Source organism: Alosa alosa, chromosome 1 (assembly GCF_017589495.1).
Source record: "Alosa alosa isolate M-15738 ecotype Scorff River chromosome 1, AALO_Geno_1.1, whole genome shotgun sequence".
In the NCBI taxonomy this organism is placed as follows: Eukaryota; Metazoa; Chordata; class Actinopteri; order Clupeiformes; family Clupeidae; genus Alosa; species Alosa alosa.
The window spans coordinates 34,476-55,369 of record NC_063189.1 but is presented as its reverse complement, the minus strand read 5'-3'; the positions used below and the strand labels follow the sequence as shown (position 1 = coordinate 55,369).

Below are 20,894 nucleotides of genomic sequence, written 5' to 3'. Positions count from 1 at the left end.
GTGATTGATAATGACTGACTGACTATTATTGTGTTACATGCTTCAAATGTAAAGCACTTTGAGCTGCATTCTGTGTATGAAAGGTGCTATACAAATAAAGGTTATTATTATTATTATTATAGACAGGCACCTGTGGCACAGGACTAATGCACTCAACTTGTGAACATTGCATGACGCATGATCATTGTGCACACTGAAATCAGAAATACTGCACTGGTTAAAGAAGAGGGCTTTAGCCTAATGTACCGCAGATGCGCTGACAGTTTGTAAATGGGATAAACAAACCGTCAATATGGTCTGACCGTCGCTCGAAAGTTAGCTAAAGCGAATGCCATATGAGCTAGCCCAATAGCAAACACTGCGTCAAAACTAGCACCTGGTCAATCGAAATCTTAAATGAATAAAAACGCACACAGACATGTTAAATCATTTCTTGAGTAGGACACAATGAGGAATACATGCTTAAAACCTGTTAAACACGTATCTTTTCAAAGTTTGGCCATCCTGCAAGTCAAGTGGAGAAAACTTCAACCGGAGAGAAGCGCGTTGCCCAGCCCTTGCGAATGCTGAGAGGAAAAGAAACCCCGCGTGTTGGCCAGCAAGCGCATGCGCTGAATAATTACCTGTGGCAATTATGTATTTTCAATTCGGAATATTCACTATTGTATGTTCACACATCACTGAGATGCAACCTATCAGTTTGATGTGGATTTTTCTGTTCGTTAATAATAATTCCTATTTCCTGTCCATTCAATTGTGAACATGTAATTACTTGAACAAAGCGTAATTCAATTTTTTACAGTGCACACTAATCCCGACGCAGTGAGCTGCCTGCTACAGCGGCGCGGGGTTAGGTGCCTTACCTTGCTCAAGGGCACTTCAGCCGTTCCTACTGGTCGGGGTTCGAACCAGCAACTCACCGATTACAAGTCCGAAGCGCTAACCAGTAGGCTAGATATGAACAAGTAATTGGGGGCCAAGCAGCGAAGCTGTGAGGACCTCATTGTGTTTCTACGTTTTCCTATTATTTTTAATTTTTTTATGGTTCCACATGAGGGCGCTCGTCCACGAGTGCAGAATGAATGGAGGTCTATGGAGCTGTACCCCTCAAAACACTTTTCTCGGGATATAATTTTTTCCCAAGTAATTTGAATATTGTATTCGAAAGGGGAGGCAAAGAAAATACATTTGGTTGAGTATTATATTTTTTAAAGTTACTTAATTGTTCTAAAAAGCCTTTCAAACGTATCAATGACGTCATTCATTAGCACAATGCTAGCGTGTTATGGGCAACAACGACCCAAGCTGTAAGAAATCAAAATGACATAAGCACTCGTTCTTTTAACTTTTGACCTATAACCCATGTTGAAGTTACACAAACTACAATCAAATCTGAGATTTGTCAATGACAATCAGGTGAAAGAGACACATTTAGCTGTCTAGCTCCATTGACTCCCATTCATTTTGCACTCATGGCGATCGCCCCCAGTGGAACTTTGGTGGAACTGCAACCAAAATTCGGTACAATGGGACTTAATATGGAGTGGCCAGGCTCTCCGTAGACCGGCTCTGCCTGTGCCAGGACTGTCCTAACTAAAGCAGGACGTCTGGCCACCCTACCTCCTGGGGATATAGGGTAGGTGGCAGGCTGTATTCGTTTTTAATAGGTAATAGCTAACAGCAATGTCAAGATAGCAACAGGTCATTACATAGATAGATAGATACTTTATTGGGGAAATTCAAGACATACGAATACATTGTCAAAGCAATGACGACTGCTTATGATGGTTAATATATGGTTATTGTCAATATGAGAAATGAGACTAGAACCAGTGGATGAATCTATCAAAAGTGAGCAGCGAGAGCAGGCAAAATGGGAATTACGAGAACCGTTTAGACCTAACATCCTATTCAGACCTAACCAGACATTCCTATTCAACATGTACTTAGTTGTTTAAGCGCTTATGTGTTATGGTTTGTATAATATTGTTTTATTTCATTAGGCTGTTAATTAATTTGACATTATTGTTTATTATTGATATTCTCCTTAATGTAGTCTTACCATGTCATTGTTTTTATATTATTGATTGAATGGATATTATTGTTTTATTATTGCCTTTCCCCTCATTTTCATTGCTTATTTTTATTAGGCAATTGATTGAATTGATATTGTTGTTTATTATTACTACTCTCCTTATATTTGACCAACATTCTAATCTGTTTCCTGTTCAATTTTAAATATTATGTTGTTTTGTATTTATGTGTCGCTTTGGACAAAGGCGTCTGCCAAATCCATAACATCTCCGAATGTTTTGGGGTAGCGACGCCTCTGACTCCGAACGTTGGGAATGCCCATTCAAATGAATGGAGCATTCTGCAGCACTCGGAAGAGCCATCAACAAATGGAAACGTTCTCATAGATGTGCTTTGTGGAGTTAACGTTCTAAAGCATCACAAGAGGGAATTCAGCCCTTTCTGCAGAAAGCATTTTAGTCCTACAACCTGACCACTGATCGCTAGCGTTACATGACAGGTTGTTTGGTGTATTATTCTAGGTGTGGGCGTTTACCGTAAGTGAGACAAATTTCTTGCACGGTTGCCGAGGATACCAAACAAACTTTGGGACCGGGCTAGTTGTAGGCTAACCTACATACGCGCATTTGAGCGTGCGACATCGCCGGTTGAATATGTTTGACCTCACGGCGAATCTGCACTCTCTGCAATTCGAGGCTGGCCTGACTGACGAAGAGAAGAAAATCACTTATCTGCGCTCGCGATGTGCAGCTCAAACAGCGTGCAGCTGCGCGCACGCCTTATTTTACTGTAAACTGGCCCACAGCTTCAGGTAGGCAAACTAACAATCTCTGTCCTGAAATTATTACGGTTAATACAAGTTTTAAACTGACTAGATGATTGATGTTTTTGTCAGTTGCTTCATTCATTAGGCTATCAGATCTTTTTTTTTTTCCGAAGCCAGGTGGGTAGACAACCCACTCCTTTCGCTATGCTTTTAATGGGAAAAAAGAAAGCAGTCAGTGGATAGGCTATTACACTTCACTTCATAGGCATACACAATGTGTTATACAGCTGTATGGTTTGCATTAATTTTTCAAAACTGCTTCTTTTTGTAGGCCTATAATGAAGTTTAGCCAACATGTTTAGAAAGGCTGCTATATCACACTCCATAAACATGCTTTGAAAGCCTAAACAAAAGTGATATTAATGAAAACCAAGCAGTTAGAATTTTAATTTATTTCAGCTCCTTACAACAGCCTAATACTAATAATAAAAAAATACATTTTATTCATAAAGCGCCTTTCGAGACACCCAAGATCTCTTCACAAAAGGAATTTAAAAATAAAGACAATTTACAAACACAAACTAGCCAGATGCCAGACAGAGTGGCTACTCGCACAGCATTATGTAGGCACAAATGTAGCACAGTAACTTGAGACATAAACAGATAAATGAACAATTCTATCACAAGAGGCCATACAAACACATTTACTGTCTTATTGCTGCTATATTATATGCTATATGTACTGCTATATTTGCTAGGCCTAAACTCTGTCACTATGTCTTCATTCATTGCTGTGTCCCATGGTGACATCAGGTCAGAAAATCTGCAAATATCTAACATGCTGAATGGAGACTGTCCCTGCTGAAAAGACAGCCTGATCAGCTTAAGGTGGTTTGACCAACCTGATGAGCTAAAGGTGGTTTGCTGGTTGACCAGCCTGATCAGCTTAAGGTGGTTTGCTGGTTGACCAGCTTGTTAACCAGCTTGTTTGACCACCCTATGATGGTTGACCTAATGTCACTTCTGTTGACGTTTAAACAAAACAGAGAGCTAGCTCACTACTCCCTCCCCCTCCCTCCCGTACAAGTGGAAACACTCTTAAACGCACATCTCGTTGGTGATTGGATGGAACAGTTTGTTATGTTTTTATGGTCCAGGCTGGACCAGGTTGTTTTTGTTGCCGTTTTTGGAGCCTGAGCTGTCCACAGAGACTGCATTTTTTTACAGTGTATTCAGGAGATAGGCAGCTAGCGGATGGTGAGGAGATGTTTGCTGTATGTGACAAAATGTTTTAGCTCAGAAACGGTGTAAACACACGCACAGACACACACACACACGCTTAGAGCGCCGTTAATGCTGCCAATGTAAATGTAGTAAAGTAAAAGTAGGAAAAAAACTCAAAGTACAAATACTCCCCATTGATATTTAAGTACTGCACTTACTTAAGTATTTCTACTTAGTTACTTTACCTCTCTGCATTTTGTTATCACTAACAGCTATAGATGTATAACATTAAATTAGCATACACAAATTCTACAAATCATTAATATTTTACCACTGCCCCCATGTTATGTTTGTCACGCTTATAAAATACCATAAAGTGTCCCATAGCCTACACCTTTCCCATAGCCTACACCTGTCCCATAGCCTACACCTTTCCCATAGCCTACACCTGTCCCATAGCCTACACCTGTCCCATAGCCTACAGCTTTCCCATAGCCTACACCTTTCCCATAGCCTACACCTTTCAGAGGAAGTGAAAGGTGACACTTACATTGATTCTGTCATTGAGTTTTGATTTTGCATTTAAACATCCTGAGAAGGCACGATAGGTGTTTCTCATAGTTTAACATGTCCTCCTTGACTCAGAGTTCAGATTCAAGAACAAGAGCAATTTTTAGAAGTGAAAATGTATATTTCAATATATTATGGTGCTCAATCTCTCTCAAACCAACATTATGTTCACCAGGACACATCTGTTGAAGCTGACTGACTCCAGTGCAGGTGGGGGGACCCAACGCGAGCTGACCCAACTGACCCAGAGCGAGATGACCCAGCGCTTGACCCAACGCGAGCTGACCGTGGGGATCATCGGTGGGGGTCACCTGGGCGAGCAGCTGGCACGAGCACTGCAGAAGCACACCTGCATCACACCTGCTCACATCAAAGTCTCATCCAGAAGACCAGAGGCACTCGGTAGGACATTTTTACAGTCATCAAAACAAAAGAAAGGATTCTAAATTACATTTTTGAGACTTTTAAATAAAGTGATATTAATACAACTATTTACAATTAGCCTACTTATAAATAGCCACTAACAGATATAACTAGTGCAATTTACATACAAACCATGCTCGCATCGCCTAGAAAACCCATAGCCCCATGACATACCTAGCGTTCATGGGCTTCGGAAAAACCCATTTTCCAGTTTTCCGCATCATTCACGTCACGTAATGTGTGAGTCAGAGGTCGGAAACTGGGGCTAGATTTTGCTAACAGAGTTGCCCAGTTAGGGGCTCGTCATCACTTTTGTCGTCACGTAGTTCGTTTGTAGTCCATGTGGCCTTTCATGTCCAACTATGTTTTAATGTGAACTTGGGAATTTGGCTTTTTTTTTCACTTGAAAGCTGCATATCTTTGTTTCACAAGTGTGTTACACTATATTTTAAGCAAATACAGTTGTTTATTTAGGATTAGTGAGTGTATGTTTTGACCTTTGTTGTGGCTTCCGTGTTTGTCACACATTCCGACGGCAAAGCACATGAACACTTGCTGTGGGAAAAACAAAGTAGCCACGGGAGCGGTCCTTGTCATTCTGAAGTGGTAGTGGTAGGTGGTAGTGGTAGGTGGCGGTGGTAGTGTAATGGTTAAGGAGCTGGGCTAGCGTGCAGTAGCCTGAAAGTTGTCGGTTCAATTCCCGGCTTCCACCGTTGTGTCCTTGAGTAAGGCACTTAACCCCAAGTTGCTCTGGGGACAATGTGATCCAATGTAATATAGCTGACATATGTAAGTCACTTTGGTCAAGAAGTGTCTGCTAAATGTAATGTAATGTAATGTAATGTAAAAGTGCCATGAATGCACCAATAGCCCACATGCCAATGTCACCATGAAAATGCGTAGCCCAGTGGTATAGCCCACAGGTTCAGGTTTTGGATAGGTGAGACGCTTTGGTCCAAAGCAACATACAACAATATATTAACACCAATACATAATAACAATAAACATCATCAAACATTAACAGTTCAAAGTAGTAATGTAGTCAACATTTAAGATATTTCTTCAGTAAAGTCTTTCAATCAAAAATAGTCTTAACACACAGAAGATTCGTCCAATAGAGGAAAAAAACATAGAAACAGAAGTCCCGGTTCAAAACACAAAAGTAGATCCAGAAAAAGGGCCAGCAGTTCAAAAATCCAAGGCAAAATAACAAGAATAACAAGTGAACCTTAAAGACCGGGTCGGCAGCACAGTAGTAGGCAGCACAGGAGTAGGATCCACAGAAGCAGCGTAAACACCTTCCACGGGGGTGAAAACCATGACTGAGCATAGAATGGCAGAAAACAGGGACTTAAAGGCTCTGGTACGGTCCCGCGTCACATTTGCGCGTGTCCAAGACGTGCGTCATTTTTGCCGTGGATGTGAAGCATACTCCACATTCTGCTGTCCTGAATGCACGTTAAATCTTTACGGTTAGCGCCTGTGCACTATGGATTAACTGTGATACTCTGCCCCACCAACTGGGGCGGTACGTCGAGCCTGAAAGTAGGACACAACCACCAAAGAAGCCTGAAACGCCTGAAGAAAATAAGAACGTGGGATGTGCGAGCACTGAACGAATGGAGAGCTAACGAAGGAAAAAGCACCACGAGTAGGCTACTTTCGCCTGTCTGCTGGGAAGTTTGATAAGTTGGCCCATCGCACCGCTCCATGTAGCCTATCATCCACCAGAACACACACAGCACACCTGTTGGTATAGCTGAGAGACTTGATTATAGCTTAGCCTACTTGCTTGCCTATAGCTAAGTGCCTATAGCTAAGTGACTCGGTGCCGCGAGGGCAGCAATATTGGTGCGATACAAAGTAAAGATTTTTCTAAACACAGCAGTGTCATGGTAAGAAAGAGTTGTGCGTACAGATGTCCTCAATTAAATTTGAATTGAGTCTTCACACCTGCCTCATACCAAAAAGTATGAACCAAAAACCTGTCATTATGACATGTCAATAAAAGTTTTGAAGTAGCCTAACTCTTTGTGTTCATAATGTATAATGTCTCACTGTGATAATGGGTGTATTTAGAGCGAGAGGTAGCCTAGGTTATTCCTTCAATTATTATTATGATAACGCATTATCCAGTGTTGACAGGTGAGTTTCGAGATTTGAGTTGAGCATTGTTCAGGAGTAGGTGATAATGATTGCACCTGGGAGAGGTAGGCTACATTCCCTTTATTATTATAATCACTATTGATAACGCATTATATACGGAACAGGCGAGAATGCATCTCGATCAACAAGTGTTACTGGGTTTCACGCCCCGAGCGTTGTAGATACCTTTATATGGCTCTGGTTCGCGATTTGATTTCAGCATTGTTCAGTAATAGGTGCTAGGCTACGCTCATTTTTAAAAGATGCATTTAATCCAAAGTCATGTCAGCTCTATGCAGGGTGTAGGGCTGTCACTTTTTATTCGAACATGACGTGACATATCCGTAGTCGAACTATAAATAAACTATTCGGTTTTTAGTGCTGTGTAGCGCATTTCTACAGTCTATGATTAGTTTTATTTTATTGTTTGCCATCTCATTCAGTGCTCTATGATCCAGGGCTCATGACCAAATCAAGCCAATATAATAGCCAGTAGCCAAAATGCCCTGTTTCGACAATGAAAGATAACGCACAGAACGGCCAGCCTGAGTGGACAATTACGTCCCCAACTCATCTAAAATGTGGTGTCTTGAAATACTTTGGGTCTACACCATAGATGGTAAAGTAACCGTTAAAGATAATGTTAAAGAATGTATCTGTGGATTGTGGCTTTACATCGGTCGAAGTTGACTCCATGTGGTGTTTCACGTAACTCGATAGCCAGGCAAACTGAGGACATGCGTTCTGCTCCATCGTCGTTATGGTAACCAAACAAGTCTTCTTCTGTCTAGATCTGTTTCTAGGTTTTAAGTGATGTTCTTCTATGTGGTCCACCTACTGGAGGGGAGTGTTTACAGCAGTTCCGTTTCACACATGCGTAGTCTACGCGTCACTTTGACGCGCAGCCTTAAATTTCGGTCGACTCAAAGACGCGACACATGCCTTAAAAATGACGCAATTCTCGTCACGCTCTCACCAGTGCCGCGTGCGCGGGACGCAGACGCGGGACCGTACCATAGGCTTAAGAAGGCCACACAAAACGAGCCCCATGATCACCAGCCACAGGGTCTCTCAGGGTGATTTTCAGGGGCTTGAGCCTTCTGGCGGCATCTCCTGGCAGACTGAGGTGTGACATATATAACTATTAGCCCTTAATAATTATATATAATATAATTGTTAACCCTTATAATAAAGTTGGAACAGTAGTTATTAATTATTTACAAATATTTCTTATAACATTTATTAACGATAGCAAATATTTTACAGTGGGTCTCTCACACTGGAAATGAATGATCTCAGCACACACAGTTGGGAAGGGGGATGAAAAGAACTCTCCAAAGAACTCTCTAATAGCTTTTTGTTTTCGAATGTAACACTGACCACTAATGGTTAAACTGATCAAACTAGAATGACAACAGAATGTATAAAATGGTATATCAAATAAACAGAGAAAGAGAGAGGGGGTTCAACCAGAGCTGAGATAGACAGAGCACAAGAAAGTGAGGGAGGGAGAGAGCGAGAGAGACAGTGTGACAAAGAGTGTGAGGAAAAAGAGAGGGAGGGAGAGAGCATGAGAAAGAGAGTGAGAGACAGGCAATATTTCACTTGAAAAAAACAACACAAACTGGGGTAAAAAAAAAATAATTATGCTCTCTTTGGATACGGGATTCATTTGCATTGACTTTTTAAGTCATCTATTTTTGTCTGAACCTGAGCATCCCCTTTGATGTAGTTTTCGCATACATTTGCTGCATCTTTCAGCTTTGCCTGTTTTGTTTTATCGAGGAGTTTTGTGAACTCGGCAGGCGACGCTGTTGTCAGCTCTGCAATGCTTGCCGTGGACCTAACTGTGAGTTCGTTTACCCCTGCGTATGCACAGACCGCGACAATTTCAAACCCCGATTGTATGCTTTCAGGACATTCTTGTATCTTCTTATCACTTCAAAAGAGCCACGGGCTGCAAGGAGAAAATCATAAAGAAAACCTACATTATAGACGGTACATAAAATTGTGTGTTCACAACAGTGCTGAGTTGAAATGCTTATTGTATTATTATGTGGCAGCATACAAGACAAGACAGAATTCCACCTAGCTCCTTTAAATGTCCACTTTATGTTATGGTAGAATTAAAGGGATACGTCACCATTTGGGGAATATATTATTTCACACCAACAATATAGCGTGATGATATTGTTAAAATAAATGGTGAGTTAATTTTTCGTGTGTAGGCTACCGTCAAATTGCAGCCTGCCTCTCCTTCAGGAACACGGTGTTTAACAAATAAAAATATAACATCATATAATATCATCCCCTGGGCTGGGCTAACCCTACACTAACACCCGTTATCAAAATATAACCCCCTGGCCACGCCTTCAATTACCCCTGTTATCCCCCCTGCTGTTCAGAGTCGGCGCCAGAGCAGATCTACTGGAGGGGCATTGGGTCATCGGTGGGGGGACACTGCCGTTTGAGAAATATTTTATGTTTTCCTTAATAAGGCCTATTCTTTCTTTAGCGAATTAATTTCCATATCATGTTAATTACACATACTGTCGATAATAAAAAATAGAAAGGGGTGGGGTAGCATAGTTTCTCTCTACTCCAGCGAGGACGGAGGATCACTCAGATGACACACAAAATAAATACAGTTACTCACCTCTGACATGTCAGAAATAGTTTATCCACCTCTGAACAGTTTGTGAACTTTACAATGTCAGAATATAACAACGCTATGGTACATGCAAGGATGCTACTCTTGAGTCCGCCCTCCACCACGTAGCAGATCTGACTACTCCACTTAAACGCACCTTGCGCGCGCAGGAGGGAGGTTTGTCATTGTAAATAGAGTGGCAGATTCCAGCTGGCTTGTCATTGTGTAGCCTATCTATTTTTTTTAATATAAGACACGTTTACATTGAAACACATGACACGCAGAGCTGATTGAAACACATTCCATTCAGATAGCTGCAGGCACATAATTCACTTTTAATTACAAACATAAATGTGAAGCAAATAAATGCTATTAAATTTCTAGGGCTGTAACGATATACGATTCGAAACCGAAATTGCGACATTCATATCAACGATACTGTGTCGGGTGTGAAAAGGCAGAATCGCGACACACCCTTTCGAGTGTTTCACGCAGTGCTTTGCATCTTACGCGGCCGCAAAAGCAACCCACATCTCCCGCTTTACTTATCGGTAGCCTACGTTGTCCAAAAACAAACAAATAAATAAATAATAATTTCATACCTCTCCTTGCTTTCATTGTAGACTATGTGTGCAACTTTACCAAACAGTATAGAAGTAAACCCCCTCTCCTTGCCCCGCTCTCTCTCGCGCTCTCCCTCCCTCTCCTGCTCAATGTACACGTGCGACTTAAATAAAACATTCACAATCGTGAAAGCAAGGACGCATAGAAGACGACTAGCTAAATTACTATTAAATCTGCTTAGCATCATTAGCATGCTGCACATATTTGTTTAAAACTCTTGCATTGAAGTTGACTGATCATCTCAATACCAACGTTTCCCAAAAGGGTCTGTCCCAAGGAGAACAAGTATTACCTTGAAACTTAAACACACATGGGAAAACTGAACAGTCCAATCAGTAGACTACGATAGGCTAAGCTAGCCAACTATGCTACTTTGTTTAAAATATTTCCAGGCTTCAACCAGACAGCTGAATTAAAGAGGTAGAGTTGTAATAAAAAATAGCAGGCCTAGGCTATAGGCTAATCTGCATAAAGTGTCATTAATATCAGTCATTCAGAAAAATATTTTTATATCAGGATATAAAATAATAGATACATTATATTGTAATCCTCTGGTGTTCTAAGGGAGGCTATTAAAGTGTTATTGAATAAAATGTCTAGCCCCCCCCCCTAAAAAAAAGAAAAATCGAGATTCGTATCGAACCGTGGGTCAAAAATCGTGATACAAACCGAATCGTGAGGTTGGTGTATCGTTACAGCCCTATAAATTTCCAAAGCAATGCATGTTGCTAATAGCGTAATAGTGTGCATATTGTTAATATTGTGCTATGAATGTGGCTCAAACAAACAAGGAAGAGCTAGCGAAAGGGCATTATAAGTGACAATGCAAACAGCATTTATTTCAAAGGAATTGATTAAAAACAACATTTCAAATGAATTACTAAAACAAACACAGCAACACAGACAGTAATGGTCTGTAAATTCATCACAATCAACTACAATCTTTTTTTGCGTCGTGCGGGCTTGGTGGCACCACAAAGCAATCCCCTAGGACAGTGGTTCTCAAATGGGGGTACGCGTACCCCTTGGGGTACGTGAAGGCACTCCAGGGGGTACGTGAGATTTTAACCCTTAGAACCCGATTGACTCAAAGTGTGTCAAAAAACACACCCTTTCTTCTCTGTTACATTGCTCCACAACTGTTCATCGCAGCGAGATGAAACATTTATTGCGTGACAGAGCAGAAGTGGGGCTTTCCAACGAGACAACGCACTTGTCTGTAAGTTAAAGTATGAAAAATAAATCATGAAATTAAATCAAATTGCACCATATAGTCTTTACTTCTCCGCGTTCACCTGCGCACCCATTACTCTCGTTTTAATTAGCCTACTCGCGAGCCCGTGATAGCAAGTGTGTTGATCCTTCTGGCTTATGAAATCAGACGAAGTGACTACAAAATAATAAAGTCATGTACAAAAACCAATGCTGCACACCCATTACTCTCGTTTGAATTACTCGCGGACCTGTGATCGGATAGATATTTCACGCATGCCAGATGAAAGAGGAGACACAGAGCTATCATTTGATACCAAGTACATCCTTCTGGGTTATAAAACAGACGAAGTGACAGCAAATAATTACTTCATATAGCTCGACTTACCTCACGTTTTTGTCTGTTTTTGTAGCAAAGCATGTTTAATCCAACGCTATTGTGTGTTTCTCTATGGCAAAGAATGTTCATAATCTGGTTTTGAGATCCTACCGAATTCCTGCATGGCTTTCAATTCAAGGCTCATATTGCATCCCAATGAAATTTGTTTGGCAAAGAAACACCTTTTTTGCCTTTACTTTGTTCATGGCAATGCAGTAAAAAGTTGTAGAGAATCATGAGTGCAGATACCATATAGGCACACACAGGCTATAACACGTAACTCGGGTCAAGTCAGGTCAGATCAGTTCGTGTCACAAATATGGAGCGCAGAAAGGTCATTAAATCACTAAATTAAAAAATGACATTTATTTTTGTAAGGCACACACCACATATGTCTGTAAATTGCTCAGCCCCAGAGCATTCCTCCACCATGGAAACATTACCAGATTCAGGACAGTCTGCCCTACACACACATGAAATGCATGTAGAGCTATGAGCTTGCTGTGGTGAGATACATGTCAAAATATAAGAATTTTTATAATATGCTTTTTATATTTTAATTCTTTAAAAATAAAAATAAAATCAATGCTAGTACTAATACATGAAATGATGATATGTGTGTGTGGCACTTATGACCAGAATAAATCCGTATGAATAAAGGTAGTGAAAATGCCCTAAAAACAGCTTAGGGTTAAAATATACATAGATTTAAAAAGTAGAATCCATGCAAAAATACTTTAAAAACAATTATTTAATAAATAATAATATTTCAGGAAAATATAAGTTCATAAAATTTATATTAGATTTCAGTAGGCTATTCAATTTCATTATCCTAAAAACTCAGAGTCCCCCCCATACCAGGATGGTTCGACCCAACCTGTCACATGCCACCCGCCATCACCTGTCAATCACTGTCAAAACTCAAACGATGGAGTCGTGGTTGAAGTTTATGGATGGAGTCGTGTTTCCAAAGTCTCAACTAAAAATGGTTTGCGCTGGTAAGGGGGTACTTGGCTGAAAAAATATTTCACAGGGGGTACATCACTGAAAAAAGGTTGAGAACCACTGCCCTAGGACACCAAAATGGCCAACAGCGGCACTGGTTAGAAGAGTTGCAGGCAACGAGTTTTGCTGCTGAACCTTCTAAGTACTTTGTCCTTCCATTCGCTTGTGCATTTGCGTGTCAAGTCTTTCTCGAATGCAAGCTGCACCAACCGGGCCTTTCTCTCGTGTAGCAATGAGCGTCTGTGTTCCGAAAAAACATTTCTGAGTGTGGAGAATGAATTCTCACACATTGCCATGATGCGCCAAATGTTAATGCATGTTTGAAAGCAGTCAGCACACTGGGCATGGCAATCAGATGGTTGTGGTACGTTGAGATGATGTGCTGTATAGTCCAGTCTCCCTCCATTGCTTGCTTTTGTGACACTAAAAACTCTTTAGCAACTTCAAACTCAGCGTCAACTATGTTCGATTGTGACAGGTCGAGAATATGCTTCACAGCTTTCATTTTAAGGAAGTTATCACCTTCTGGATTTAGTGCTGCAAGTGCACTTGTGAGTTGGGCTCGCTGAATCTACGCTCCAGTTCCCCAACCACCGAATTAATTGTGTTGTAGTACACTCTCCGAATTTCAATTTCGAAGTCATCATCACATCTGTGTCCTCCTGTAGACCCCATAACGATGTAACCATCCATCCGTGTACTCTCTATGCATCTCCGTTTGGGCCCGGGTGTCAGTGACTCGCTGGTGGCCGTGGCAGTATCCAGCACCTGCTTAAACTCCTCATCACAACGGAGTTTTTTAACACATGCTGTTGCACTCGCCACAACACTTAAACCCGTCAACAAGTCAGTGTCCTCTCTCTGGAGAAGCTTATTCGGTGGGTCCAATAGAGAAAGGATCCTGTGGGTAAAGTTGGCAAGGAACATGAAACTTGGCTCTGATACCTCGCGCAGTAGGCCTGTAGCTTCCATTCTCGTCTCTGTGCCATAGTTCAGCACAGAGTCAGCATCGGTCAGAATCAATTTTATGTCATTAAATGATTTAAAAATACTGAAACAGTGGCAAGATGCCCTGTCCATCTCTGCTCCAGAAGACGTTTAAGATGAACACCTTTATAATGCATAGCAACTGTTGGCTTCCTACAGAATTTGTAGAGGGAATTGCACACATCAAAAAATTCCAAAAGTGCAGTCTCTGCAGACATGGCATGAACCACAACCAAATGCAACTGATGGTTGAGGCAGTGCACATACGGTAGCCTATCTCACGTCCAAGTCTCAAAAATCCTGTAGAATTTTCTGAACACCACCACGTTTCCCCGACATAAGCGAAGCTCCATCATATACCTGACTTAGAATTTTTGAGGTATCCAGGCCAACCTTGTAAAGCTCAGTCAGAACGGTGTCAGTTAATGTCTCTGCGTCACCTTTCTGAGCCATAGCAATGCACAGTAGACGCTCAGTAACTTCGTATGAATCATCCACAAACCGAAGCACAATCGATATATTTTCACAGCCTGTGGGGCCACGCGTTCCATCAACTTTCAAGGTGTAATAGGAGTCACCAACCTCCTCCACTATAGCCTCTGTCACTACACTACTGAGTGCTCTTATAAGTTCATTTTGCATATCATGACAGGTGTAAGGAGCATTGCGAGGGATTGTCTTCACGACATTAGCCAATTCGGGATCCTTTTGGATGGTGTGATAAAGCATGGAAAGGAAAAGTCCAGCCCCCCCCGACATGTCATCAAAAGCATCAATCTTCCCCCGTAGCGGCAACTGGTTTTCAACCAAGAACCCAGCTACATGTTTATGAAATCCACGGTCTTTGGTCATTGCGTGTTTCCAGTTACGATAGCCCACATTCGCGAAGGCATCCAATGTTCCAGATTTTCTAGAGAAGCTGAATGTCCGACAGCAAAAACAAAACTCTCTGTTGTGAAACCATTTATTAACAAATGACCGCCCCTTGCCATTGTAAATAGTTACAGGATACTGTTTTAACACAGTTTGAACAGGCTTCTCAGTCCCCAGATCATCAACCGCTGTTGGATGACTTGTAGATGGTTGCGCTATGGCTTCGCTGGTCTGTTGGTCTGCTATGTCCGTTGGCAGTTGTCCGAAGCGAGCATTCGAAGGGCCAGGTCGGCTCTCAGAGACCGTGGCTGCACTGGTGGTGGGGGGATTGTCCGAGTCTGCTGCTGTAAGAGGCTGACGAGGTCCAGGCCTAAGCCATTTTCGTAAAATCCATTTTATTGTTGGAAATATTATAGGCTAACTGCCTATGAGGACAGACAATCTGTTCTATTCTTATTTTCGATTCAACCAACAACTTGAAATGCAATGGATTCTGCGTGCTGCAGTTCAACATTATGTTTAGATACAAATTCAAATGTAACAAGTTTAGCTACTCAGCAACCAATGAGGATTGACCAAGCCTAGCAACCTGCTATGCACACCTAAAATGATGTGTTCTCCCCTTAATTTAATTTGATTTAATTAAAGTTACAGTTTGCACATTTAATATTAAAATAATGACTAAAAGGGATTTTTTTTTTGCCCGCCAAGGCCTGTGGTAGGAGGGGCACGGCCTACGAAGGCCCCACCATAGCGCCGGCACTGCTGCTGTCCCTTCCCGACGTTAGGTTCTCATGGGTCTCCTGTCTGATTTGAGTGCTCATGTGTTGTTAGGTTCTCATGGGTCTCCTGTCTGCTTTGAGTGCACAGGTGTCGGTTCACAATGTTAAGTTCTCCTGGGTCTCCTGTCTGATTTGAGTGCTCATGTGTCGGTTCACAACGTTAGGTTCTCATGGGTCTCCTGACTGATTTGAGTGCTCATGTGTCGTTAGGTTCTCATGGGTCTCCTGTCTGATTTAAGTGCACGTGTCGTTAGGTTCTCATGGGTCTCCTGTCTGATTTGAGTGCTCATGTGTCGGTTCACAACGTTAGGTTCTCATGGGTCTCCTGTCTGATTTGAGTGCTCATGTGTCGGTTCACACATGCAGATAAAGTCGGTGTGTTTACAGCTGCTGTTCTAGCCAGAGCACATAGATGTTGGAGGGAAGTTAAAGGGAAACTTGGCAGGATTTCCCCCTCTGCTGGAGAAATTGTGCATTATGCTATTTCAAACTGTGGGAAAAGGTAATGATAAAGCACATGGATTTGTTTACAAGCTAGCGAACGGTTAGCATAAGTTAGGCAGACAATGTGGATGTTACAAGATAAGAAACACGATTTAAAACGAGTTTCTTGTTTCTCACTTCTCTTTCCGGGACGGTAGTCTCAAGGTTGGTTTTCTGCCTGGGGACGCTAGGGGCATCATCATAATATGTTGTCGGTGAGTCATTTTCCCCCATTGCACCGAGACTGGATTTCAGGGTTCCCCCACCTGCCAAATCCCACTTTAACCACTGCCCTTCACATAACACCCCATAATACCCTCAACATAACACCCCATAATACCCTCACTGCATACAAGTGAGTGTTGGAATGCCCTAACTGGATGTGATGATTACTAATAATTAGTTTATTAGTTAATGAGTTTATTAGTTAATTATAGTTTATTGTTGATGTTCTTTGCACAATGACAGTAAAGCTTCTGGTTAGATGCTAACTGCTAATGTATTTGATGCTCGCTGCACAATGACAGTAAAGCTAATCAGGAAAGATGCATGGGTCCTTTGTTTCCCTTCCAGAAGAACTCTCTCTGATGGGGATAGAATGTTTCTATGACAACCAGCGCCTGGCCTCCTGGGCGGAGGTGCTGTTCCTGTGCTGCCTGCCATGCCACCTGTCACAGGTGTGTGATGACATCAGAGCGCACCTGCCTCGTCACTGTGTTGTCTACAGCTTCATCTCTACTGTTCCTGTAAAGAGGTGGGTCACCAGTTGGGTCACCAGTTGGGTTGGTATATAAAGAGCTAGGTTACCAGTTGGGTCACCAGTTGGGTTGGTATGTAAAGAGCTGGGTTACCAGTTGGGTTGGTATGGTAGGTAAAGAACTGGGTCACCAGTTGGGTTGGTATGTAAAGAGCTGGGTTACCAGTTGGGTCACCAGTTGGGTTGGTATATAAAGAGCTAGGTTACCAGTTGGGTCACCAGTTGGGTTGGTATGTAAAGAGGTGGGTCACCAGTTGGGTTGGTATGTAAAAAGCTGGGTTACCAGTTGGGTCACCAGTTGGGTTGGTATATAAAGAGCTAGGTTACCAGTTGGGTCACCAGTTGGGTTGGTATGTAAAGAGCTGGGTTACCAGTTGGGTTGGTATGTAAAGAGCTGGGTCACCAGTTGGGTTGGTATGTAAAGAGGTGGGTCACCAGTTGGGTTGGTATGTAAAAAGCTGGGTTACCAGTTGGGTCACCAGTTGGGTTGGTATATAAAGAGCTAGGTTACCAGTTGGGTCACCAGTTGGGTTGGTATGTAAAGAGCTGGGTTACCAGTTGGGTTGGTATGTAAAGAGCTGGGTCACCAGTTGGGTTGGTATGTAAAGAGGTGGGTCACCAGTTGGGTTGGTATGGAAAGAGCTGGGTTACCAGTTGGGTCACCAGTTGGGTTGGTATATAAAGAGCTAGGTTACCAGTTGGGTCACCAGTTGGGTTGGTATGTAAAGAGCTGGGTCACCAGTTGGGTTGGTATGTAAAGAGGTGGGTCACCAGTTGGGTTGGTATGTAAAGAGCTGGGTTACCAGTTGGGTTGGAATGGAAAGAGGTGGGTCATCAGTTGGGTTGGTATGTAAAGAGTCAGGTCAAGTCAACTTTATTTATATAGTGCATTTCATACACTGAGATCATTCAATCTGCTTTACATAAACAAAAGCATAGAAGGGCAATAGTCAAGAAGGGCAATAGTCAGAAGGGCAATAGTCAAAGAATAGTTTAAAAAGTAAAGAATAATAAAGAGCATAATAAAAAGACAACATAAAACACACAAGGTAAAATCATATAACATAACATAACATAATAAAAAGACATAAGACAACATAAAACACACAAGGTAAAATCATATAACATAACATAACTAGAAAAGCATTTCCTGAAGGAAAGACAGTGCATGAAAATGCAAAAAATATGATGTAAAATATCATACAGAGTAAAAACAAACTATATTGGTTGCTAGGTAGATGAGGTTTAATATAGTTGGAATGACTGAACAGTTAAATAGGTGGATAGTTTATATAGTTAAATGATTTGCTTGGTAGATAAGGTTTAATATAGTTGGAATGATTGAATGGTTAAATAGGTGGATAATTTAAATGGTTAAATTATTTAGGTAGATAATTGACGATAACTGACAGTTGGAATGGCTCTAATGTTTGCTAGCAGTTATGCTAACTATATTATCAAAGATAATAATGTTAACCAAGTTACTTAACTTAGTTAACTTAGCTAATGTTTTCATTTTTAGTAGTTATGCTAACTAGCACTATGTTAACCATGTGACTTAGCTAACCTAGCTAATCATTTTTAGTAAGTATGCTAACTATGCTAACTAGCATGCTAACATGTTAAGTATGCTTACCATGTGACTTAGCTAACTTAGCTAATCATTTTTAGTAGGCATGCTAACTATGTTAGCTAACCTAGCTAATTATTTTTAGCAGTTATGCTAACTAGCATGCTAACTATGCTAACCATGTTACTTAGCTAACTTAGCTAATCATTTTTAGCAGTTTTGTTAAAAATGCTAACAATGTTAGCAATGTTAACATGCTAAGTAGCTACAGTGGGTTGGAGTCATAGTTGATGACAAGTAACAGTTACAATGGCTGAACAGTTAAAAAGTTCAGTAGTTTAAAGGGTTAAATAGTTTAACAGTGAAATATTGTAGTGAGGACTTTTATTTTGAAACAGTTTTTGGCAGAGGAAGCAGTTGAAAAGGATGTGTAGTCTTAATAGGGCCAGTTTGTATGCTTAAAGCCTGAGACTGGCAGTTGGGCCAGGTGGCCTGAACACCTGCCATAGGATTCTAATTGCTGCAGTGTTTCCCCTAGAAAATTTTCCAGCAGCGGTGCTATTACTTGGGGGGCTTTTCAGCTTTCTTTTACATTATTGGTTAAAAATGATAGAAGAAAAATGAAATGGCACAACCCAGAAAAAGATTATTTACAATTTATTTAAATTTGTCTTAATGGCAAAGGCCACACCCAATCTGCGAGCACTTAATTTTTCTGGGCTTTTCAAAGAACATCTCTAAGGCTCTTTGGTAATTGAATTGAATTGTTGGGGGGCCATTAATGCTGACACGCATGCATGTAGCCAGATGCTCTCCTTGTAGTCTATTTCTCAGTCCCAAAACAACAAACCCACGTATAAAAAAGTAAATACTCACTTTTCTTCTACATCACTCCCACAGTTACCATACAACTCACTCACAATTAACTCGAAAAGGACCTAGGCTACTTGATTGAAGTGCGACCGTTCGTCTCACCGTCAAGAGTCAAAGTCAAAGTCAAAGTCAAAGTCAGCTTTATTGTCAATTTCTTCACATGTTCCAGACATACAAAGAGATCGAAATTACGTTTCTCACTATCCCACGGTGAAGACAAGACATATTTTACCAATTTTAGGTCCACAGACAATAATAACATTCAAGTAAACAAAAAAGTAAGTAAATAAGTAAATAAGAGGGCACATATAATAATAAAAAAAAAAAGAGCAGCAAAATTTTGTTGAAATTGTGCATAGACAGTCAATAAAAAAAAAAAAAAACTAGTTCAAAGTCAGGCCAATAAGAGGCTTGGGTAGTTCTGTTTGACCTGAGTAATAAAGAAAGTGGCATAGTGGTGCAAGTTATGTAAGAGCAGCAGAAGTGTTGTGTTTTCAGGACAACAACACCAAGTTGTAAAGTGTACAAGTGTGCAAGTGTTCAAGTGTGCAAGTGGAGTAGTGCAGGCGGCCATTGTGGGTCCAATGTCCAGGATGTTATGTAGCTGAGGGTGGAGGGGGGAGAGGAGGGAGAGAGTTCAGCATCCTTACAGCTTGGTGTATGAAGCTGTTGGTGAGTCTGGTAGTGCGGGAGCGCAGGCTTCTGTACCTCTTCCCAGAGGGCAGTAGATCAAACAGATTGTGAGCGGGGTGACTTGCATCACTCACAATTTTGGTCGCCTTGCGGGTGAGGTGGGTGGTGTAAATGTCCTTCAGGGAGGGGAGTGAAGCACCAATGTTATGAGAACACGTCTTTCTGATAAGAGAATAGGCTCCTATGTCTAATGCCGCAAACGTAGAAAAGGTCTGTTTGTGATAGCCTATTATAGCTAAGTGGACAGAATTTAGGCCATACGTATATGCCAACATATGCTCATATTTCCTTTAACTATCAGAAAGTTTAAACAGGCCTAGACTGTGTTCGCCTAGCTTTCCCATGCAAACATTACATGTAGCCCTACGCTAACGTTACAAGTCTAGGCTACAATTAACGTTAAGACCATACACCTTGTAGCACATTGGTTTACTCTGTTGCATTACTTACGTTTTAATAATTTGTCGTTGAATGTTGATGGAGGCTCATCTTTGGGAAATCAGCTCTCTGGATAAAATTGTCAGCCGGAGCAAGAGTTCTCAGAGTTGACGACACCGGACGTAAATCCAATCAGCAGAAAGAACCGCATCACAACAGTAGGCTAAATCGCAACAAACTTTTTTCCCCCCATGTTAAATTCATTTCGGTAATCATGAATTGGTTTCTTTTATTTGATGTAGGCTAGGAGAGGAGGATGCATGTTTCACATTAGTGTCAATGTGTCAAAGCAGGCTTTGGATCAGAGGAATTGCTCAAGCTTAACATATGGCATAGGCTACAAGTTTAATTCACGCATACAAACAGCTTCATTGATGAAATATAACTAATATCATTTTTATTGTCA

General features: G+C 41.3%; 1 protein-coding gene across 1 annotated transcript in view; it reads left to right on the top strand.

Annotated features, from left to right (window-relative positions):
* Window positions 1-2,492: 2,492 nt before the first annotated feature.
* noxred1 (NADP-dependent oxidoreductase domain containing 1) overlaps window positions 2,493-20,894 on the top strand; it is a gene marked incomplete at its 3' end in the record, with an annotated part of 43,354 nt that continues 24,952 nt past the window's right edge. The window contains 3 exon segments of the mRNA XM_048257231.1: window positions 2,493-2,845; window positions 4,770-4,996; window positions 16,731-16,911. Of these exon segments, the coding sequence (XP_048113188.1) occupies window positions 2,688-2,845; window positions 4,770-4,996; window positions 16,731-16,911 (566 nt within the window).